Source organism: Nicotiana tomentosiformis, chromosome 3, assembly GCF_000390325.3.
Source record: "Nicotiana tomentosiformis chromosome 3, ASM39032v3, whole genome shotgun sequence".
Lineage (NCBI taxonomy): Eukaryota > Viridiplantae > Streptophyta > Magnoliopsida > Solanales > Solanaceae > Nicotiana > Nicotiana tomentosiformis.
This window is the reverse complement of record NC_090814.1, coordinates 32,875,872-32,894,783: the sequence shown is the minus strand read 5'-3', so window position 1 is coordinate 32,894,783 and position 18,912 is coordinate 32,875,872. Positions and strand designations below refer to the sequence as shown.

The window sequence follows — 18,912 nt, the reverse complement described above, 5'->3', positions numbered from 1 at the left end:
GAAAATTATCAAATGACTATTTTCTTTAGTATAAAATTTATTTTTGAAAGGGTAAAAAAGACGAACGACATTTCGCTAAAATATTCATGCTTTTAATATATATATATATATATAACCCAAATATCTATCGATAAAAATATATCTACTAAATAATTATGTATTATAATACTCATATTCACTATTTAATCCTTGTATTATAATTCCGTTTATAACTTCCAGCCCGTAAGCTAACCAAACGGCCGTCTTTCAAAGCACAATTACGTTCGGAAGGGCAAAATCATCATCTGCCACATCCATAATCACATCTTCCAGTCCGTAACGCCACCTCTTCATGAAATAAATTCACACATCCGCACGACCTCAAAAACCTTGTAAAATTGAAACAGTGCTCGAATTCAATCGTTTATGGAGATTGCACCGGCGGGGCACGACAGTGGCTTGAGAAGTTCTGTTGCAGAAACCTCTACCGTCGATGCGATCAATTCGTCTTCATCTGCTTTATCGGATTCTGTAGCGAACAATTACGATGATGAAGACGAGGATGTTTGCCGGATCTGTCGTAACCCCGGTGACACGGATAATCCGTTGCGGTATCCATGCGCTTGTAGCGGTAGCATCAAGTATGTTCACCAAGATTGCCTTCTTCAATGGCTTAATCACAGCAATGCTCGCCAATGTGAGGTTCGTTGTTAGAGTTTCCTTTCAACTTTTTGAGTATGTAATTTCCTTCTTTGATAAATGTATTAGTTAGGGAATTACATGAAAAGGTTAAGCGATCAATGAATCTATTATTTGGAAGTGTGAGAGGTTGACAGTGGAGGGCTTACGGAAAGGTAGAGTTAGGCCAAAGAAAGAGGTGGGGAGAGGTGATTAGGCAAGACATGGCGCAACTTCAGCTGACCGAGAATATGATCAAGGAAGGTACGGAGGTCGAGGATTAGAGTAGTAGAGTAGGTAGTCTAGAGTGTTCATAACATTTGTATTGGCACGCAGTCTCGCTTTTTGTTGGTAGTAGGTTTTTATGACTAACCGTTGTTTTCTTTCATTGTTGATTACCTTAATATCTTGTTTTTATTCTGCTTTTATATGGCTTTTTGGTACTGTCCCTTCTTGTCTATATTTTCATTAATGTGATGCTTATACTTTTCTGAGCCGATGGTCTATTGGAAACAACCTCTCTATCCTCACAAGGTAGGGGTAAGGTCTGCGAACACACTACGTATGTTGTTGTTGTTAGATGGGGTGAAATAAATTTAATGACCATTAGTGGTAAAGATTAAGGTTCAGTTATTTCTACACCTATATTATGTCTGGTGTGTGCAAGAATTACAAACTTGTATAGCAATATATTATATGCGGGCGCAGAGGTGGATCCAGAATTTGAACATACGGTTTCGAGTTGGGATTTCTACCACAACTCATTTAATTTACTGGGTTCAAAATCTATTATTCATACTTATTTAGTGAATTTTTAACACATATACAGGGTCCGAGTCAAAGTTATTGGGTTTTGATGAACCCATAAGTTACTTCTACCTCCGCCCATTTGCATGAGATTTAGCGAATACGTAGCTTTAATTTAGTACAACAACAACAACAAAAAATCCAGTATAATCCCACATAGTGGGGTCAGGGGTAGTGTGTATGCAGCTTTACCCCTACCTTGTGGAGATAGAGAAGATGTTTCCAATAGACCCTCGATTCAGAGAAGTATAAGTACCACGTTAAAGAAGAGAAAAATAAGAAGCACAACAGTCAGAAGCCATTTAAAAGCACCACGTTAAAGAAGAAAAAAACAAGAAGCGCAACGGTGAGAAGCCAGGTAAAAGCAACACAAATAACAACCAAATAATCAGGTGGCCGCAATGAAAGAAATGGCAGGTAGTCATAGAAATCTAATGCCAACAGAATACTAAAGTACGCACTAATACTACCGGTATGACAGGGAGAACACTAAACTAACTACTCTACTACCCTAATCTTCGATCTCCACACCTTTCTATCAAGGGTCATGTTCTCGGTTAGCTGAAGTTGCGCTATGTCTCGCTTAATCCTCACCCCAATTCTTCTTCGGCTTACCTCTACCTCTCCTTAGGCCTTCCAATGACAACCTCTCACACCTCCTGACCGGAGCTTCTTTGCTCCGCGTCCTCACATGTCCAAACCATCTAAGCATCGCTTCCAGCATCTTGTCCTTAATTGGGGCCACACCCACCTTGTCTCGAATAACTTCATTCCTAATCCTATCTAACCTCGTGTGCCCGCACATCCATCTCAACATTCTCATCTCTGCTACCTTTATCTTCTGGACATGAGAGCTTTTGACTGGCCAACACTCAGCCCTATACAACATACTCGGCCAGTCCACCGCTTTGTAGAACTTACCTTTAAGTTTTGCTGGCACCTTCTTATCACACAAGACACTGGAAGTAAGTCTCCATCTCATCCATCCCGTCCCAATACGATGTGTGACATCTTCGTCGATCTCCCCACCCCTCTGTATAACAGACCCAAGGTACTTAAAACTTACTCTCCTAGGGATGATAGCTTTAATTTAGTATTGGAATGAATGGATTCAAATAGAATGGAAATTTCACAATGGATTGTTAGAGCCAATTCTAACTAGTTTGGGGTTGAGACACACTTAAGTTGGATTAGAACTTATAATTGCGCGGCCTGATGTCGCTACTCGTCCTTTATTGACGGGTCCGTTTTCTTGATCTGTACACCTCTTTTTGGCAAAGTCTTGTAGCATGCTATACTGAGGGAAATGTTTAAGCTATTGAAAATTATTGATAGTTTTGCTTAAGGGATTACCTCGTGGACTAGTGCTCCCAGCTATTGGGGGTGTTACAATTAAAAGAAGCTTGTCCATGAAAAATAAACTAAATAGTGCATTCTATAGCATTTAAATCTTATATAGCATGAAAATTAACTAAATAGTGCATTCTATAGCATTTGAATGTTTGAACGATGTAAGGTTCTTATGTTGGATGCGAAGATATAGACATGTTTCAAATGCTTTCATCAAGAATAGGCAAATCACCAATGAAACCTTAATAGCTAATGAAGTTCTGGATTGGAGACTTAAAAGTGGTGCCCCTGGTATTCTATGCAAACTAAAAGTGGAAAAGGCTTTTGACCAAGTGAATGGGTCATATCTCGTGACAATGTTAAGGAAGATGGGGCTTGGGGAAAGATGGATAAGGTGGATAAAGTTCAACATCACTACAGTAAAATAATTGTCTTGGTAAATAGGAGCCCCATTGGCTCCTCTCTCCACAAAAGGAATTTAGACAGGGGGGTCCCCTCTACACCTTTTTTCTAATTCTAGTAATAAAGATCTAAGCAAGATGCTTGACAAAGCAAAACAACTGCAGTGGATCAAAGGTTTTGAGGTTGAGGGGACACTATCTCAGAACCTTAGAAAAAACTAAGATGCGACCCTATTTTCCAGGCGAGACTCCTGAACTAAAGGAAAGCTAAAGATTGACAACTTAAGGAAACTAAAAATTGACCCTATTCTGCAGGCAGGACCCCTGAACTCAAGGAAAGCAATGATTAACAACTTAAGGAAACTAAAACTGACAACTTAGGAAAAACTAAGATGCGACCCTATTTTCCAGGCGGGACTCCTGAACTTAAGTAAAGCTAAAGATTAACAACTTAACAAAACTAAAACTGGCCCTATTCTACAGGCGGGGCCCTGAACTTAAAGAAAGCTAAAAACTCCTCATGACTAGGGGTACGTCTAGAAGGTACGGTTCTTCCCAACTAGGAAATTGCTTAGGAGATAAAGTTTTTCTCAGACAGCCTTTGTGCTAACAGAATTGGGGAACTATACCTTGAAAATTCAAGCTTGCACATAGTCTTCATCCCTGTTTGAAGCAAAGAAAACTTGTAAGTTTAAAACATGTTGGTTGGTTTGTGGCCTTGACTTTGAGGGCGATTGCTCCTGCACTTGCCATGATTAATTTTAATTTTAACTTGGAAGACAATGCTGGCTAACCACTCTTCCGGACAACCCTTATCACGGAGAATATATCTGACTCGTTTAATTCCAATACCCTTTACGTGATGCACTGTACCCATCTAGAATTTACTGCACATTTGTTTTTTACATGAATCCCAACATGCGTCAACTGTCATCAACTCGGCATGCATACTATCCTTCCATGGCTTATGTCACTTTGATGTTCTAGCCAGACTCTGCATTGTGCAATTGTAAAGCTGGTAGCATATTTTGAAGTCATTTTTCACTTGTTCCGGGAAAAATACTCGAAAGGGACTCAATTAAAGCCAGAGGAATGAAGCAAGAAGAGAGAGTTTGGAAAAATTGTATTTAACAAGAAAATTTCTATGTAGAAAAGAGAACAAAGTAGAAATTTATTTGATATGGCGGCTGACTCCACTGACCATGACATGCATTTTGGATTGAGCGTCCTGATATGTCCAACAAGTCTAATCTTCAACTCTTGTTATACCTTCAAGCTGTGAAATTGGCTTCAATGCTCCAATAGTTCTATCAGATTCACGATCCTCATTCGACTTATGGTGTCCCGAATGGTTTTCACCAACAAGCCTTTCTCATTTGTTCTTTCTCTCAACTATCGCCTTATGATGCCCGTGAGGGTTTTCACCAATAAGACTTTCATTTTTTTTTCTCTCTCATGATGCAACTGACAAGGCATTAACAACGGTACAAAAATCATATGCTCCTTGCATGTCGGACTTGGCACTCTCAAAGATTATCTAGAAGGTCTTTATGGACTGTAATGCGGCTTTTGGACAGGGTTAGAAAGAAAGGATGTCATGAAGGCTCAAAATAACTAAAACAGAAGGGTTTAAACTTACAACTTTTGGAATCGATAAAATTTTTGCCCCAATTTCTTTGACATGAGAGAATTTTGAATTTTTGACTTGGTGTGACCGAACCCCAAAGTAAGGCTGCCTATGTATCTTGTTGATACAAGAATCAGGTCAAACGTAGTTCAAACTAAAGTTGTTTTATTTTGTTGTTTTTCTTCTTTTTCTTTCTCTGCTGGGTGAGATGGAGAACTCAGAAAGTCGGAGAGATTTTGGGATTTGTAGGCGTATTAGTGTGAGGAGGTTGATGTGGCAATACGGAAGATGAGCAGGGGTAAGGCGACTGGGTCTGACGAGATCCCGGTGGAATTTTGGAAAGAAGCGGGTAGGGTAGGCTTGGAGTGGCTTACTAGCTTGTTTAACGTCATTTTCAAGACAAAGAAGATGCCCGAAGATTGGAGGTGGAGTTTGATGATTCCGTTGTACAAAAACAAAGGTGATATCCAGAACTGCAACAACTATAGGGGTATCAAGCTGCTGAGTCACACTATGAAGGTTTGGGAGATGGTAGTGGAGAAGAGAGTGAGGACAGGTGTATCTATCTCTGAGAACCAGTTCGGATTTATGTCGGGACGGTCAACTACAGAAGCCATTCACCTTGTGAAACGATTGGTGGAGCAGTATAGGGAGAGGAAAAAGGACTTGCACACGGTGTTCATTGACCTTGAGAGGGCTTATGACAAAGTCCCGAGGGAGGTGCTATGGAGATGTTTGGAGGTTAGCGGAGTCCCGGTAGCGTACATTAGGGTGATTAAGGACATGTACGAAGATGCTAAAACTCGGGTGAGGACTGCGGGAGGAGACTCGGAACATTTCCCTGTGGAGATGGGGTTGCATCAGGGATCAGCCCTTAGCCCGTTTTTGTTTGCCCTAGTGTTGGATGTGCTGACACGACATATACAAGGGAGCGTGTCATGGTATATGTTATTTGCTGATGACATAGTACTGATTGACGAGACGCGAGGAGGTGTTAACGCTAGGTTGGAAGTTTGGAGACAGACGCTGGAGTCCAAAGGTTTCAAGTTGAGTAGGTCAAAAACTGAATACTTGGAGTGCAAGTTCAGTGATGAGAGGCATGAAGAAGTAGATTGATACTCAAGTCATTTCCACAAGAGATAGTTTCAAGTATCTTGGGTCTATAAGCCAGGGCAACGGGGAGATTGACGAGGATGTTACTCACCGCATTGGAGCGGGTTGGATGAGATGGAGGCTAGCTTCGGGATTTTTATGCGATAAGAATGTGCCGCCTAGACTTAAGGGCAAATTCTACAGGGTGGTGGTTAGACCGGCTATGTTGTATGGAGCTGATTGTTGGCCCGTCAAGAAGTCCCATGTCCAGAAAATGAGCGTAGCTGAAATGAGGATGTTGAGATGGATGTGTGGACATACCAGGAAAGACAAGATTAAGAATGAAGTTATTAGGGACAAGGTGGGAGTGGCATCCGTGGAAGCCAAGTTGCGGGAATCGAGGCCCAAGTTGCGGGAATCGAGGCTACGATGATTTGGGCATGTGAGGAGGAGAGACATAGATGCCCCGGTCAGGAGGTGGTATCATGTAAGTTGTAACATTTGAGCTGTCTAGCTCATCTTTCTGTTATTTGATTATTTTCACATATAGCAAGTTGGATTGGATCTTCTTTTTCTGGGATAATTTTGGTGTCTAGGCCAGTTTTTGATGAAATAAGATGTTTCATCAAAAGGCATCATGAAGATGCAGTAGAACAAAAGTGAGCACAGGAATGGAAATGCTAGCTCCAATACATTAGTTCTAAGCTAGAGATGTGGAGTTAACAAAGTCCAAAAACTGATCATCACTAATTACAGGGATTAGGTTGTTCCAACAAAATAAGTTAAGAAGACACCTACTTCTTAAGGAGTGGTTTGGAGTTGAAATTCCATCAAAGCAGCTTGGTTTTTTTTGTCCAAATCATCCAGATCTTCTGGATGGTTCTGTCAATTCTCTGAGCACCAGCTTTCATAGGCATCTTTTTAAAAGGCATGATCCAGTTGACAAGAGTGGGTTGCTCTAGTGGTAAGCACCCTCCACTTCCAACCAAGAGGTTGTGAGTTCGAGTCACCCCAAGAGCAAGGTGGGGAGTTCTTGGAGGGAGGGAGCCGAGGGTCTGACGGAAACAGCCTCTCTACCCCAGGGTAGGGGTAAGGTCTGCGTACACACTACCCTCCCCAGACCCCACTAGTGGAATTATACTGGGTTGTTGTTGTTGTTGTTGTTGTTGTTGATCCAGTTGAATCGAAAAATAGAATGGAACATGTTCCATAGATCACTAGCGATTGTATATTGCAAAACTAGGTGGCTGATACTCTCTGAGTTGTTGGAGCACATGTAGCATCTGTTCACTGGCTGTATGCTCCTTCTGCTAAGGTTATATGGGTTAGACTCCAGACAAAACATATGACCTTTGGCCGATGTTTTGGTTCTCCAGAATACTCTCTAAGGCCAAAACTTGTGATTTGATTATGTGCACTGAGGTGGGTGTAGCTAGCTTTTACAGTGTATAACCACCCTTTTGATTCACCCAGATTAGTCTATCTTCAACTTGGTCATCAGTGTGGTGATTTCTCAATCTTCCCAGCATGTTAAGAAGATCTTCCAAGTGTTGCCACTTTTATTCTAAGTAGTAGTTGACTTTGGGTTAGTGGCTATCTGCAAAAGGGTTGGGATAAATCTCCATCAGCGAGGCATTGTACAGCCTTTTGTCCTTACAAAACCTGATTTGAGTTCCATTTCCAGCTTTAAAACTGATCATTTGAGAGATCTCATTCCATAGTATACTTATATACTTCCAGGGTCCTACACCATGAGGGGATCTAGGTGTTTTTGTGCACCAGTGATCCTGTGCACCATATGTTGCCTTGATCATATCTTTCTAGATCCCACGTTCACCTGAACCATATCTCTGTAACCACTTCACCAGCAGGCTCTTGTTGTGGCATGCTAGGTCTCTCACCCCAAGCCACTTTTGAGTTTTGGTTGAGTGACTTAATCCCATTTAATCAAATGAAATTTATGACATTAACTATTACCTTCCCAAAGGAAGGTCCTTCTGATCTTGTCTAGTTGATTCAAAACTCTTTTAGGGATAGGGAATAGTTACATGAAATAGTCCAATTGAGAGATATTGCATTTGCCGTGATGCTAAGCGTTCTTTTTCCCATTTCAATCTTTTGCGGATTTGAGTTTTGCGCCCACTGGGAGGCCCAAATATGTGGCAGGAAAAGAGCCAATATTACATCCATAATTTCTGTCAGTTCTTTAATGTTTTGGACAACATTCACTGGATAAATAATACTCTTCAGCATATTGTTGTGAAGGCTAGATATGGCGTCAAATATGAGTAGTGTGAGATTGTTTGCCAATGACCTTTTTTATTCTTTCAGCTAGAACCTTTGCTGCAATTTTGTATACATTGCCTATAGGACTAATGGGTCTGTAGATTCTTAATTCAATTGTCCCCTTCTCTTTAGGGATCAATGTAATAAATAAAGCATTGCAAGATCTCACCTTATTATATTTGAAAGTGATTGAGTGCATCCAGAACTTCTTGTCTAATGAATTCCCATGATTTCTGATAAAAAGCCCATAGTATAGCTATCAGGTTCTAAACCTTTATCTCCTCAAAAGTTCTGTCAAGCCATTTTTTGCCTCCCCAGAGATGCTGGCCAGATCCGCAAAATAGTTGTAGGCCTTCGAACTTCGCTTTTAGTATATAAATTTTGATATTAATCTAAGAATTTCTTCTCTGATTTGTTCTTTATCCTTAATAACATCATCTCCCACCTTGAGTCTGTCAACGCCAACAACAACAATAACATAGCCAGTCTAATCCCACGAGTGGGGTCTGGGGAGGGTAGTGTGTACGTAAACCTTACCCCTACTTTGTGTAGGTAGAGATGCTGTTTCCGATAGACCCTCGGCTCAAGGCAAGCATAAACACTACAATTTAGAAAAGTAAATGCAATAGTGAAGAAGTTAAGGAAAAAGAAGCCGTAACAACAAGAAGATTATAATAGAACCGAAGCAGAAGCAACATCAGGTAGTAATAGACAATCTAAGAATAAGGAAATACGAGAATAATACAAAACTACAGGTATGAGAAGGAAAAACGCTCGACTACCTACTAACTTTCTACCCTAATTCTCAACCTCCCACCCTCCTATCAAGAGTCATGTCCTCAGTAAGCTGAATATTGTCATATCATGCCTAATCACCTCTCACCAATACTTGTTCGGTCTACCTCTACATTTCTTTGGACCCACCATTAACAACCTCTCACACCTACTCACGGGAGCATCCATGCATCTCTTCTTCACATGTATGAACTATCTCAGCCTCGCTTCCTGCATCTTCTCTGTTTTTCATATCTTGATACACTCTGATGCAGCCTCCCTATAAAGCTCTGACGACTCTGAAAGTGTTTGAAGACCAAGCTTGGAGAGGGATGCCAATAGCTTTGACCTAAAAATTTCATGTTCTATAGCTAGCCAGTTCTATCCCGTCATGAGTGATCACTATTCCAGCTTCAGAATCATTTGTCGTCTTTAATTTGCACTGCCTCCTACTTTGATGGGAGTTCGAAGAAAAAATGATTGTGTGATAGGGGTGTCACTTTAAGTCCTGCATATACATTTCTTTATATTGTTTGTGGTGCTAGAACTAAATAGATCATTGAAACATCCGACCAGACACTTGAGTTAACCTTATTTTGCTATTTATCTACTTCTTTACTAATCTTGATTATTTTACCTTCTACCATGGCTGGTTTAGGCCATTTATGGGAATCAGCAGCATCCGAGTATATCTATATAAGTAAACCTCTATTTTCTTTCCCCATCTTCTGCAAAGATCCACTGAATCCCTTGGAGCTTTTTGTACAGCCTCACAAACCTACCGAAGGTTTTGTTTGTCATTTTTTAAACTGCTCGTGAGTCGCCAAAGCTGTCACACCCCTTTTTTTCACTTTAACCCCTCTAAAAATAGATAAAGTGATTTTTAAAATTCAAAAGGGTTTTTCAATTTGAAAGTGACAAAATTCGTGTTTCAAAGGATTTTTCAGAGTCGCCACTTGACAATTGTTTCGGTGTGTCAAGTCACCGTTTAAAAAAAAAAAGATTTTATCCTTTAAAACACATTTAGACTCTAAAACATAGTCTGCACCAGAAACTCTAAGTAAGGGGGTTCATTTGACTCGGGGAGAAGGTATTAGACATTTCCCAAGTCCCGTGAAAGTCACGGTTGCGTACATGTTCTAGTTGGCTTTAAAAATACTCAAATTGATATAGAAAACACATAAAACGGAAAATAAACACCAAAAGAGGTTCGAGTTCGTCCCCACCTAATAAATAAAATAAAAGAAAAGAAAATAACAAAAACAAATCTAATTATCCTACTACGCGTCCATGATGATGTCGCTTCGGCCTCCTTTTACATTCACTTCGGGGGCATTCCCCTGATAAAAAATTTACAGAGTTTACTGGCATTCTCCTGGATATAAACTAAAGGGAACGACCTCTCATCTCGAATAAAATAAAAACGAAGACCTAAAGTTTGCCTACCCAAGTATTGACGACCTAGGCATGCTCCTAGCCATATAAACAAGTGATAAAACAATAAGCAGAAACAATAAAATGTTTAAGTTCTAAATTTTGTTACCCACCCCCCACGGCCAACTTGACTAATTAGGACCCGATTTTATTTTAGTTTATTAAACTGAAACCTATGGCCCATTAATTGATAATCCTAACTTGTATTCAACCAACAAAATTCAATCAACAAGTGAGTAATTGTCAGCACCAACATAATCTAATTAGTAACAAGTCATAAGTAACTCAATCAAATAACTCCCAGTTCACAAAAACTCATGCCATTTTCATTTCAATAAATAGAGGATTAAGACAGAGAGAGAATTGGACCTCAAAATTGAAGATGCTAGTTGTCTTGAAACCCAACAATGGACGGAACTCGAACCGGAAACTAACGGACAACACTTCGACGTGCGACTGAAACCTTGACCGGAAAATAGAACCTCGAACCGGAGACCTTGCTGATGAAACCTCGAAGCTCGCCGGACAACTCGAGCTAAACCAGAAATTGAAACCTTAAAATATCTAATGCCTTTTGGATATGAAAATAGTGAATTTGCAGTAGTTGTGACTGTGCAAGGCTGGGGAATGGTGGTGACAAGGAGGAAGAAGCTGATGGACTATGGTTCGCCGGCAGTTGTGGTGAAAGGGCGATGCTCGTTGCCGGCAAAAATGAAAGTGACAGAGCTTTGTTTTGGCTTTTACATGACCTCAAGTTAGTACTTATGTGGCTATGGAAAAAAGGAAAATCAAGAGAGAAGATGAGTGTTTAACTGTGTTTTTGGGTTTGGGTGTTGGAATCTTGGTGAGGAAGATGACTTAAGCGGCGCTAGGTTTCTTTTATCCATATGGAAGGAAAGAAATAACAAATGTTTTGAAGACAGGAGTAGCTCCATACAAGTAGTTAAAATGAATTGTATTTTAAATTTTCACTTTTGGTGTAAAGAGTTTTCTGTAGGAGATGCAGAATCTATTCTACAATTTTTGGAAGCCTTGTAAAGTTCACAAGGATAGTACCCTGTAAATACTGTTGCCAGCATAATCTTTGTGCTGATGAATAAAATTTGTTACCATTCTCAAAAAAGACTCAGACTAGGAAGTGCATCTCGTAGGGGTGAAACTTGTAACCTAAAATTAGAAAGTGCGTCTCCCAAAAATAAAATCTGAAAGACCCAGACTAGGAAGTGCATCTCCTAGGGGTAAAACTAACAAACTTTAGAATAGGAAGTGCGTCTCCTAAAAGTGTGACCTGAATGACTCAAACTAGGAAGTATGTTTCCTAGATGTGAGATTGAACTTAAGGAAAACTATAAACTGACCTTGGCGGGCTTGAGGAAGGGCAGGGCTAGGCCAAAGAAGTATTGGGGAGAGGTGATTAGGTAGGACATGTCGGTGCTTCACCTAACCGAGGACATGACTAGCGATATGAATGTGTGGAGGTCGAGGATTAAGGTGCTGAGTTGACAGGTAGTTGTGAGTTTCTCCTAGGTTTACCAGTAGTACTAGTAATATTCTGGTTGTTCCTTGAAAGTTAGTTCCTTCTAGTTTGTTATTATATCTAGTACTTAGCAACCACGTCCATTGTTTTTGAAAATTGCTATTGGAAATTGTTGCTCCCTGATTGTTATTATTTGATGCTACTTTTCCTCCCTTTTACTGGAAATTGTTGCTCCCTGATTTTTACTATTTGATGCTACTTTTTCTCCTCTTTTTCCTTATCGTCTTTTGTCTCCCTCTTCTTTCTTTCTCCCCCCTCTTTCTTCTTCTTCTTCCCTTTTCTTCCTTTCCACCTTTTCTTGAGCCGAGGGTTTATCGTAAACAACCTCTCTACCTCTCCAGGTAGGGGTAAGGTCTGCGTACACACTACCCTCCCCAGACCCCACCCGTGGGATTATACTGGGTATGTTGTTGTTCTTCTTCTTTTTCTTTATATCTTTTTTTTCCTTCTTTTTTCTCTTTTTCTTTTTCTTCTTTTCTTCTTTTTTTTTTTCTCTTTTTCTTTTCTTTTGAAATGAACTTTCTAAAAGAAATTGCCCCAATTTTTACCTTATTAGGGACATGAAACTTTTGACTTCTATTTTTTTAGGACTCTAACTTGATTCCAAAAGAGGGCTTGTTGATGTCTATTAAATGAAAGGATTTTTCGCTAGAAGAAAAGAAGATCTTTCCTCCCATGGTTAAGAAGGAGAGAAAGTAGAGTCACTTGAGAAAGGCCACGTCAGAGCATCATGTGATAAGAAAGTAAAGTCGGTTCATTTCCCAAGAGAGAAAAATCCTTCCAAAGGATTTCTATTTTTGGACAGGTGTTCCTAAACTAATAAGTTGTGCCTGGTGTCTGGGCTAGTTTGCATGCACCTTGACTATTCTACTGGGTACTTGGTATCTCCCACCAACACAAGTATTGGATAACTTTCCAAGGTTTGGGAAGTCGGGAATAAATCATCCAATATCTTTTGCGTTTATTGAAATTTGTACCCTGATCTCCCATGGTTTTCGTCTCACTTGTTGACAGCATGACCACACCATTGGGTGGCAATTGGCTTTTATCTATGTATTTTTTTTTTTTTTTAAATTTCTCTTCTATGCTTGCTTAAGGTGATTGTCGAATCTCATTAATTTCTTTATCTTCGAACGCAGGTGTGCAAACATGCATTCTCATTCTCCCCAGTTTATGCTGACAACGCTCCAGCCAGGCTTCCTTTTCAAGAGATTGTTGTCGGGATGGCTGTGAAAGCATGTCAAGTCCTGCAGTTTTTCCTTCGTCTTAGCTTTGTGCTCTCTGTGTGGCTGCTCATAATACCTTTTATTACATTCTGGATATGGAGATTGGCTTTTGTAAGAAGTTTTGGAGAAGCTCCGAGACTCTTTTTGAGTCACTTATCTACAACCATTATGCTTACTGACTGTCTGCATGGTTTTTTACTCTCTGCAAGCATCGTGTTTATCTTTCTTGGGGTAACATCATTGAGAGACTACTTCAGACATTTGCGTGAATTTGGGGGACAAGAAGCTGATAGGGAGGAAGATGCAGATAGAAATGCAGTTCATGCTGCAATAAGAGCTCCTGGTCAAGCTGATAGAAATTTTGCTGCTGATGGGAATGGTGAAGATGCCAATGGTGCACAAGGAGCTGCTGGAGCTGGTCAAATAATCAGAAGAAATGCAGAAAATGTTGCAGCCCATTGGGAGATGCAAGCAGCACGGCTTGAAGCTCATGTCGAGCAGATGTTTGATGGTTTGGATGACGCTGATGGCGCGGAGGATGTACCTTTTGATGAGCTTGTTGGCATGCATGGTCCTGTGTTTCATCTGGTTGAAAATGCATTTACTGTAAGTTCATTGTTCAGTTGGAAGTGTTCTTACTTTTGGACTTCTTTTGCAATATCTGGCATGCTTGCTTTATATTTCTTGTAAATTATCATTTTCTTTAGGCATCTTCAATGCCCTGACATCCATCCAGTAAATATATTATATTACTTTAAATTAGTGAGTTTTGTTTCTGCAGTAAGTCTCCAAGCTCCAATTCTGAAGGGTCTTTTCTTGTTATTACAATTCATGCTCTACTCATCAAGAATGCCCCTATCTCCTCCTAATGTATTCTTTAATTACTCTGCTTTTGTCGTCCACACTGGAGAATTAACTGATATGGCGGTCTGCCCTCCTATCAATGCAGGTTCTTGCCAGTAATATGATATTTCTTGGAGTAGTAATATTTGTTCCTTTATCATTAGGGCAAATTATACTCTATTATATGTCTTGGCTTCTGTCCTCCGCCAGTAATCCAGTATTGTCAACTTTCATGCCACTTACTGAAACAGCAGTTTTCTTGGCCAATATTACTCTGAAGAGTGCGTTGACTGCTGTAGCAAATTTGACAGCGGACGACCAAAAAAATGGTTTGCTTGGTCAAGTTGCTGAAATATTGAATGGAAATGCCACCGATTTGAGTGCAGCATCAGATAACCTCAGTGCAACAGTGTCAGCTGACTTTTTGAATGGATCATCCCTTTGGGGATCCAGGCTTTCTGATGTTACCACTCTTGCTGTTGGCTATATGTTTATATTTTCTCTAGTAGTTTTCTACCTTGGAATTCTCGCTCTAATTCGGTACACTCGCGGAGAGCCATTGACATTGGGAAGATTTTATGGCCTTGCTTCCATTGCAGAAACCATCCCCTCCCTCTTCAGGCAGTTTGTGGCAGCGATGAGGCATCTGATGACTATGATTAAGGTTGCGTTCCTTCTTGTCATTGAACTTGGAGTTTTCCCTCTGATGTGTGGATGGTGGCTGGATGTTTGCACCATCAGAATGTTTGGGAAATCGATCACCCAAAGAGTTGAATTTTTTTCTGTCTCTCCATTGGCGAGTTCATTACTTCATTGGGTTGTAGGGATTGTCTACATGCTACAAATAAGTATCTTTGTTAGCCTTCTTCGAGGGGTAAATTTTCTGTTAACTGTAATCTTTAAAGTCTCCATCTTTATACTGCTAAATGTTCTTTTACTAATTATGTACTATACTTATATAGGTTCTGCGTAAAGGGGTTCTTTACTTCCTGCGAGATCCAGCAGATCCCAACTACAACCCATTCCGTGATCTGATTGATGATCCTGTTCACAAGCATGCTCGTAGAGTTCTTTTATCAGTGGCTGTCTATGGAAGTTTAATAGTGATGCTTGTATTTTTGCCTGTCAAACTTGCCATGCAAATGACTCCTTCCATTTTCCCACTTGATATTTCGTAAGATTGTTTGAATGCTGTCTCCCTCTATTGATTTTGGTTTTAGTGTGTAATTGATATGTGAAGTGGTGTTTCGACATTCAGCCCTGTCGTTAACTCATGGAACTATCATTCTCTTTGGCCTTTGCAGTGTTTCTGATCCATTTACTGAAATTCCTGCTGACTTGCTTCTCTTTCAAATCTGTATTCCTTTTGCGATTGAGCATTTTAAGCTGCGTACAACAATGAAGTCTCTTCTCTGCTACTGGTTTACTGCTATTGGATGGGCTCTTGGTTTAACTGATTTCTTACTGCCCCATCCCGAGTATAATGGTGGCCAAGAGAATGGTAATGGTGATCAAGTAAGGCTGGAAAGGATGCATGCACCACATGGTGTACCTGATAGGGCGCTGGTAGGACTCGCTACTGATGATGTGAATAGAGCTAGGCATGCAGCGAATGCAAACTTTCTGGAGTATGATGGTGATGAAGAAACAGATCCTAAGTAAGTTGAACTATGCCCCAGAATGTTAATCCACTCTTATTGGACGATGAATTTTATACTATCGTACTTTGGACTTGCATTCTATTGCAGCCATCTATCTACATCTTGGGTAATTCAATCACTTCACTAATACCTTCTAGACCTGTTACTGTATATATTTACTTAAAAATGTGATCAGATAAAGCTATTTTCCTTGGTAATGAATAATAAGTAGAACCAAAATTGGCAGAGCAATGCTTGTTCTTTCTTGGTAAAGCGCATCATCTTGTCAACAAAGATTTTAAGTGCTATTTTCTTTAAAATACTTTAAACTTAAATTTTCTGTTCATTTGATCTTATTTCTTTCAAGTGGAGCCTACATGATTAATTGTCCTTTGCTTGTTTTAAAATATGGAAGTTGATAACATTAGCTTTTGCCAAAAATGCGGATACACACCCCTGTTATGTTCAGTTATAATGCTCTTCTTGTTAGTCTGTGGAAGCATAAGGAAAGAGAAGTTATAATTACCAATACTAAGCTTACTATAAATTTTTTAACAAGCAACTTATGTTGTTCAAGAACATCTTTTAGCAGGTCTGCCTTTGTGCTTCGTATTGTGTTGTTGTTGATTGTGGCTTGGATGACTCTCCTCATGCTTAATTCTGCCCTGATAATAGTTCCGATTTCACTTGGAAGAGTGCTCTTCAGTGTCCTCCCACGTCTTCCAGTAACACATGGAATCAAGTGCAATGGTATTAGACTTACCTAAGTCAGTAACAGCATATTAGTTTTTGATGTTTAACAATAATTATTGACCCTGTTGTTGCTTTAACTTCTTAGATTTGTATGCATTTGTAATTGGAAGCTATGCAATTTGGATCGCTATTGCTGGGGCAAGGTACTCCATTGAACAAATTAGGAAGAGGAGAGCTACGGTTTTGATGGGCCAAATTTGGAAATGGTGTGTCATTGTTCTGAAGAGTTCTGCACTGTTGTCAATATGGGTAATGTCAAAATTTCCTGTTTCAAGAGTTATGCCATGATTTCTTTTTCATATTGTTAATTCATTCACTGATTCTCTGTCCAGATTTTTATCATCCCTCTGTTGATTGGGCTGCTTTTTGAAGTTCTGGTCATTGTGCCTATGCGAGTGCCTATTGATGAAAGCCCAGTGTTCCTTCTATATCAGGATTGGGCTTTGGGATTAATCTTTCTAAAAATCTGGACTAGGCTGGTAAGTTTCATGTCATTTAATCTACTTTAGTTGTTACCTTTATTCTGTTTCATTTATTTAACGAGAATGTATGTGGCAAGACAGAATTTGCAGTTGAGTATTTGTTTTTAATTACTTAATGGATGTGGAGCTTCCGCTTTGCATTTCTGCTACCTTTTCACCCCTTGATAATTGATAATTTCTTTGTTTCTTTTTTTTTTCCTGGCGAGCCATGTATGTTGTGTGCATAATACTAATTTTGGAAGCAACTATTCCCCTATAGAGGATGGCCGTGTCTTCACATTCATCGCCTTGTCTCCAGGAGTTAACATTGTTTTAAAAACAGCAAGCATGCTTTCTCTTGGACCTCTTATACCGTGTTAAAGTTCAAAACTCTTGACTGCTTGAGTTGTTAAAAAAAGAATAAGGAGAGAAGTGAACTCTTGACTGCACCACCTCCCAAAAAAATGTTCAAGAGAGTTTTCAAGAATGCCCTTGCCCTTCTTTGTGTTAAGATTTAAAACCTCAGCGCTTTCCTGGCTGTCATCTTTTATTTCCCTTGGCTGATTTTTGTTCCATAGTACTCATATTGGGAGTTAATTTGTGCTACCAGGTTATGCTAGATCATATGATGCCACTGGTGGATGGAAGTTGGAGAATGAAATTTGAGAGGGTGAGGGAAGATGGTTTCTCTAGGTTGCGAGTCTTTTGGGTGCTTCGCGAGATTGTTGTTCCAATTATCATGAAGCTGCTTACGGCATTGTGTTTCCCATACGTTTTAGCCAAGGGTGTATTTCCAATATTTGGTTACCCGTTACTTGTTAACTCTGCTGTCTATAGATTTGCTTGGCTTGGTAGCCTTGGCTTCAGTTTCTTCTGGTTCTGTGCAAAACGTTTCCATGCATGGTTCACCAATCTCCACAATTCTATACGTGATGACCGTTATTTGATTGGTCGTAGACTTCACGATTATGGGGAAGAGTTGGAGCAGAGGGAAAAGGAATTAGTGGAGTCTAGAGAAGGCAGTTCAAGAGTGGATAGAGATGACCAGGAGGCTGATGTAGGGTTAAGACAGAGGCATGCTATTCTGCAAGATGCTTAAATTTTGTGCCAATTGTGGCCCCTTAAGCTGCTCCTCGAGAAGGATGTTTTTGACTGGGAGCAGAGGTATGTAAATTGCTAACAGATCTAGCTATGCTCTCTTGCAGAACCTAAGAGGGAACAGAGTCAGTACTAATTATGTGCAGTTTCTCCATAGTGATATATAAGTTCTTGTTAATACGTGCCTGCGCCCTTTGCAAATCAGTGTTCATTTTGTTAGGAGAGTACAGTTCCTTTTTTTATTTTGGATTGTACGTTTAGAAGATATGAGGAATATAAGCGTTCAGATTTAGGGGCTGGTTTGTTCCAAGTATTTACCCATTGCGGAAGCAAGTCACTGGAGATGGTTATTGAGTATCCATATTCATCATCATTTTAATCTTGTGTCACTTGGTTTTAATCTTATGTCATTTGATTGAGACTTGGGACCTTAAAACAACGACTTCGTCACTTTAATGATTAATACGAACTACTAATAGTGGTAGTCTTACTTTTTTATTTGCTTCGGAAGCCCAACATATCACGTTCTATTGGTAATGTTTAGCCTAGTTAAACTATCATGACACCCATAGTTTGTATATAGTCGTTTACGTACAGTCGACCTTTAAGTAATCTGATTATACAAACATCTTTTATGCCGTAAATAGGTAAAACTCATCCTGTTTTTCTATTATTTCTTTCAGGAATCCATATTGCCTAATGAAATACGACGGGGTTGTTTGGTTATTAGGATTAGAATAATAATTCCAAAATAGAATTTGATTTTATATTTATCCTATGTTTAATTATAAGTATTACCAAATACTAGTACAAATTTTATATTAAAATGGTGGTATTAACTAACCTATACAAGATGTGGGAGAACAATCCTAGGATTATTAATCTCTAAACGGAAAAGGTCCAAATATGCTCTTGAACTATGCGAA

General features: G+C 39.6%; 1 protein-coding gene across 4 annotated transcripts; it reads left to right on the top strand.

Moving 5' to 3' along the window:
• The first annotated feature begins 224 nt into the window (after nt 1-224).
• Nucleotides 225-18,375, top strand: LOC104087624 (probable E3 ubiquitin ligase SUD1). 4 transcript variants are annotated; one of them, XM_070196838.1, is made up of 10 exons: nt 225-688; nt 8,066-8,131; nt 13,105-13,797; nt 14,141-14,908; nt 14,997-15,208; nt 15,339-15,692; nt 16,252-16,424; nt 16,513-16,676; nt 16,760-16,906; nt 17,499-18,375. In XM_070196838.1, exons 1-10 carry the CDS (start codon nt 527-529, stop codon nt 17,985-17,987), a joined length of 3,228 nt encoding a protein of 1,075 aa, XP_070052939.1. In that variant the 5' UTR covers nt 225-526; the 3' UTR covers nt 17,988-18,375. The 4 variants fall into 4 exon arrangements, with proteins under 4 accessions (XP_070052939.1, XP_009590452.2, XP_009590450.2 ...); XM_009592157.4 differs by lacking the exon at nt 8,066-8,131 and having other exon boundaries at nt 225-681; nt 16,267-16,424; XM_009592155.4 differs by lacking the exon at nt 8,066-8,131 and having other exon boundaries at nt 225-681.
• Nucleotides 18,376-18,912: the final 537 nt, after the last annotated feature.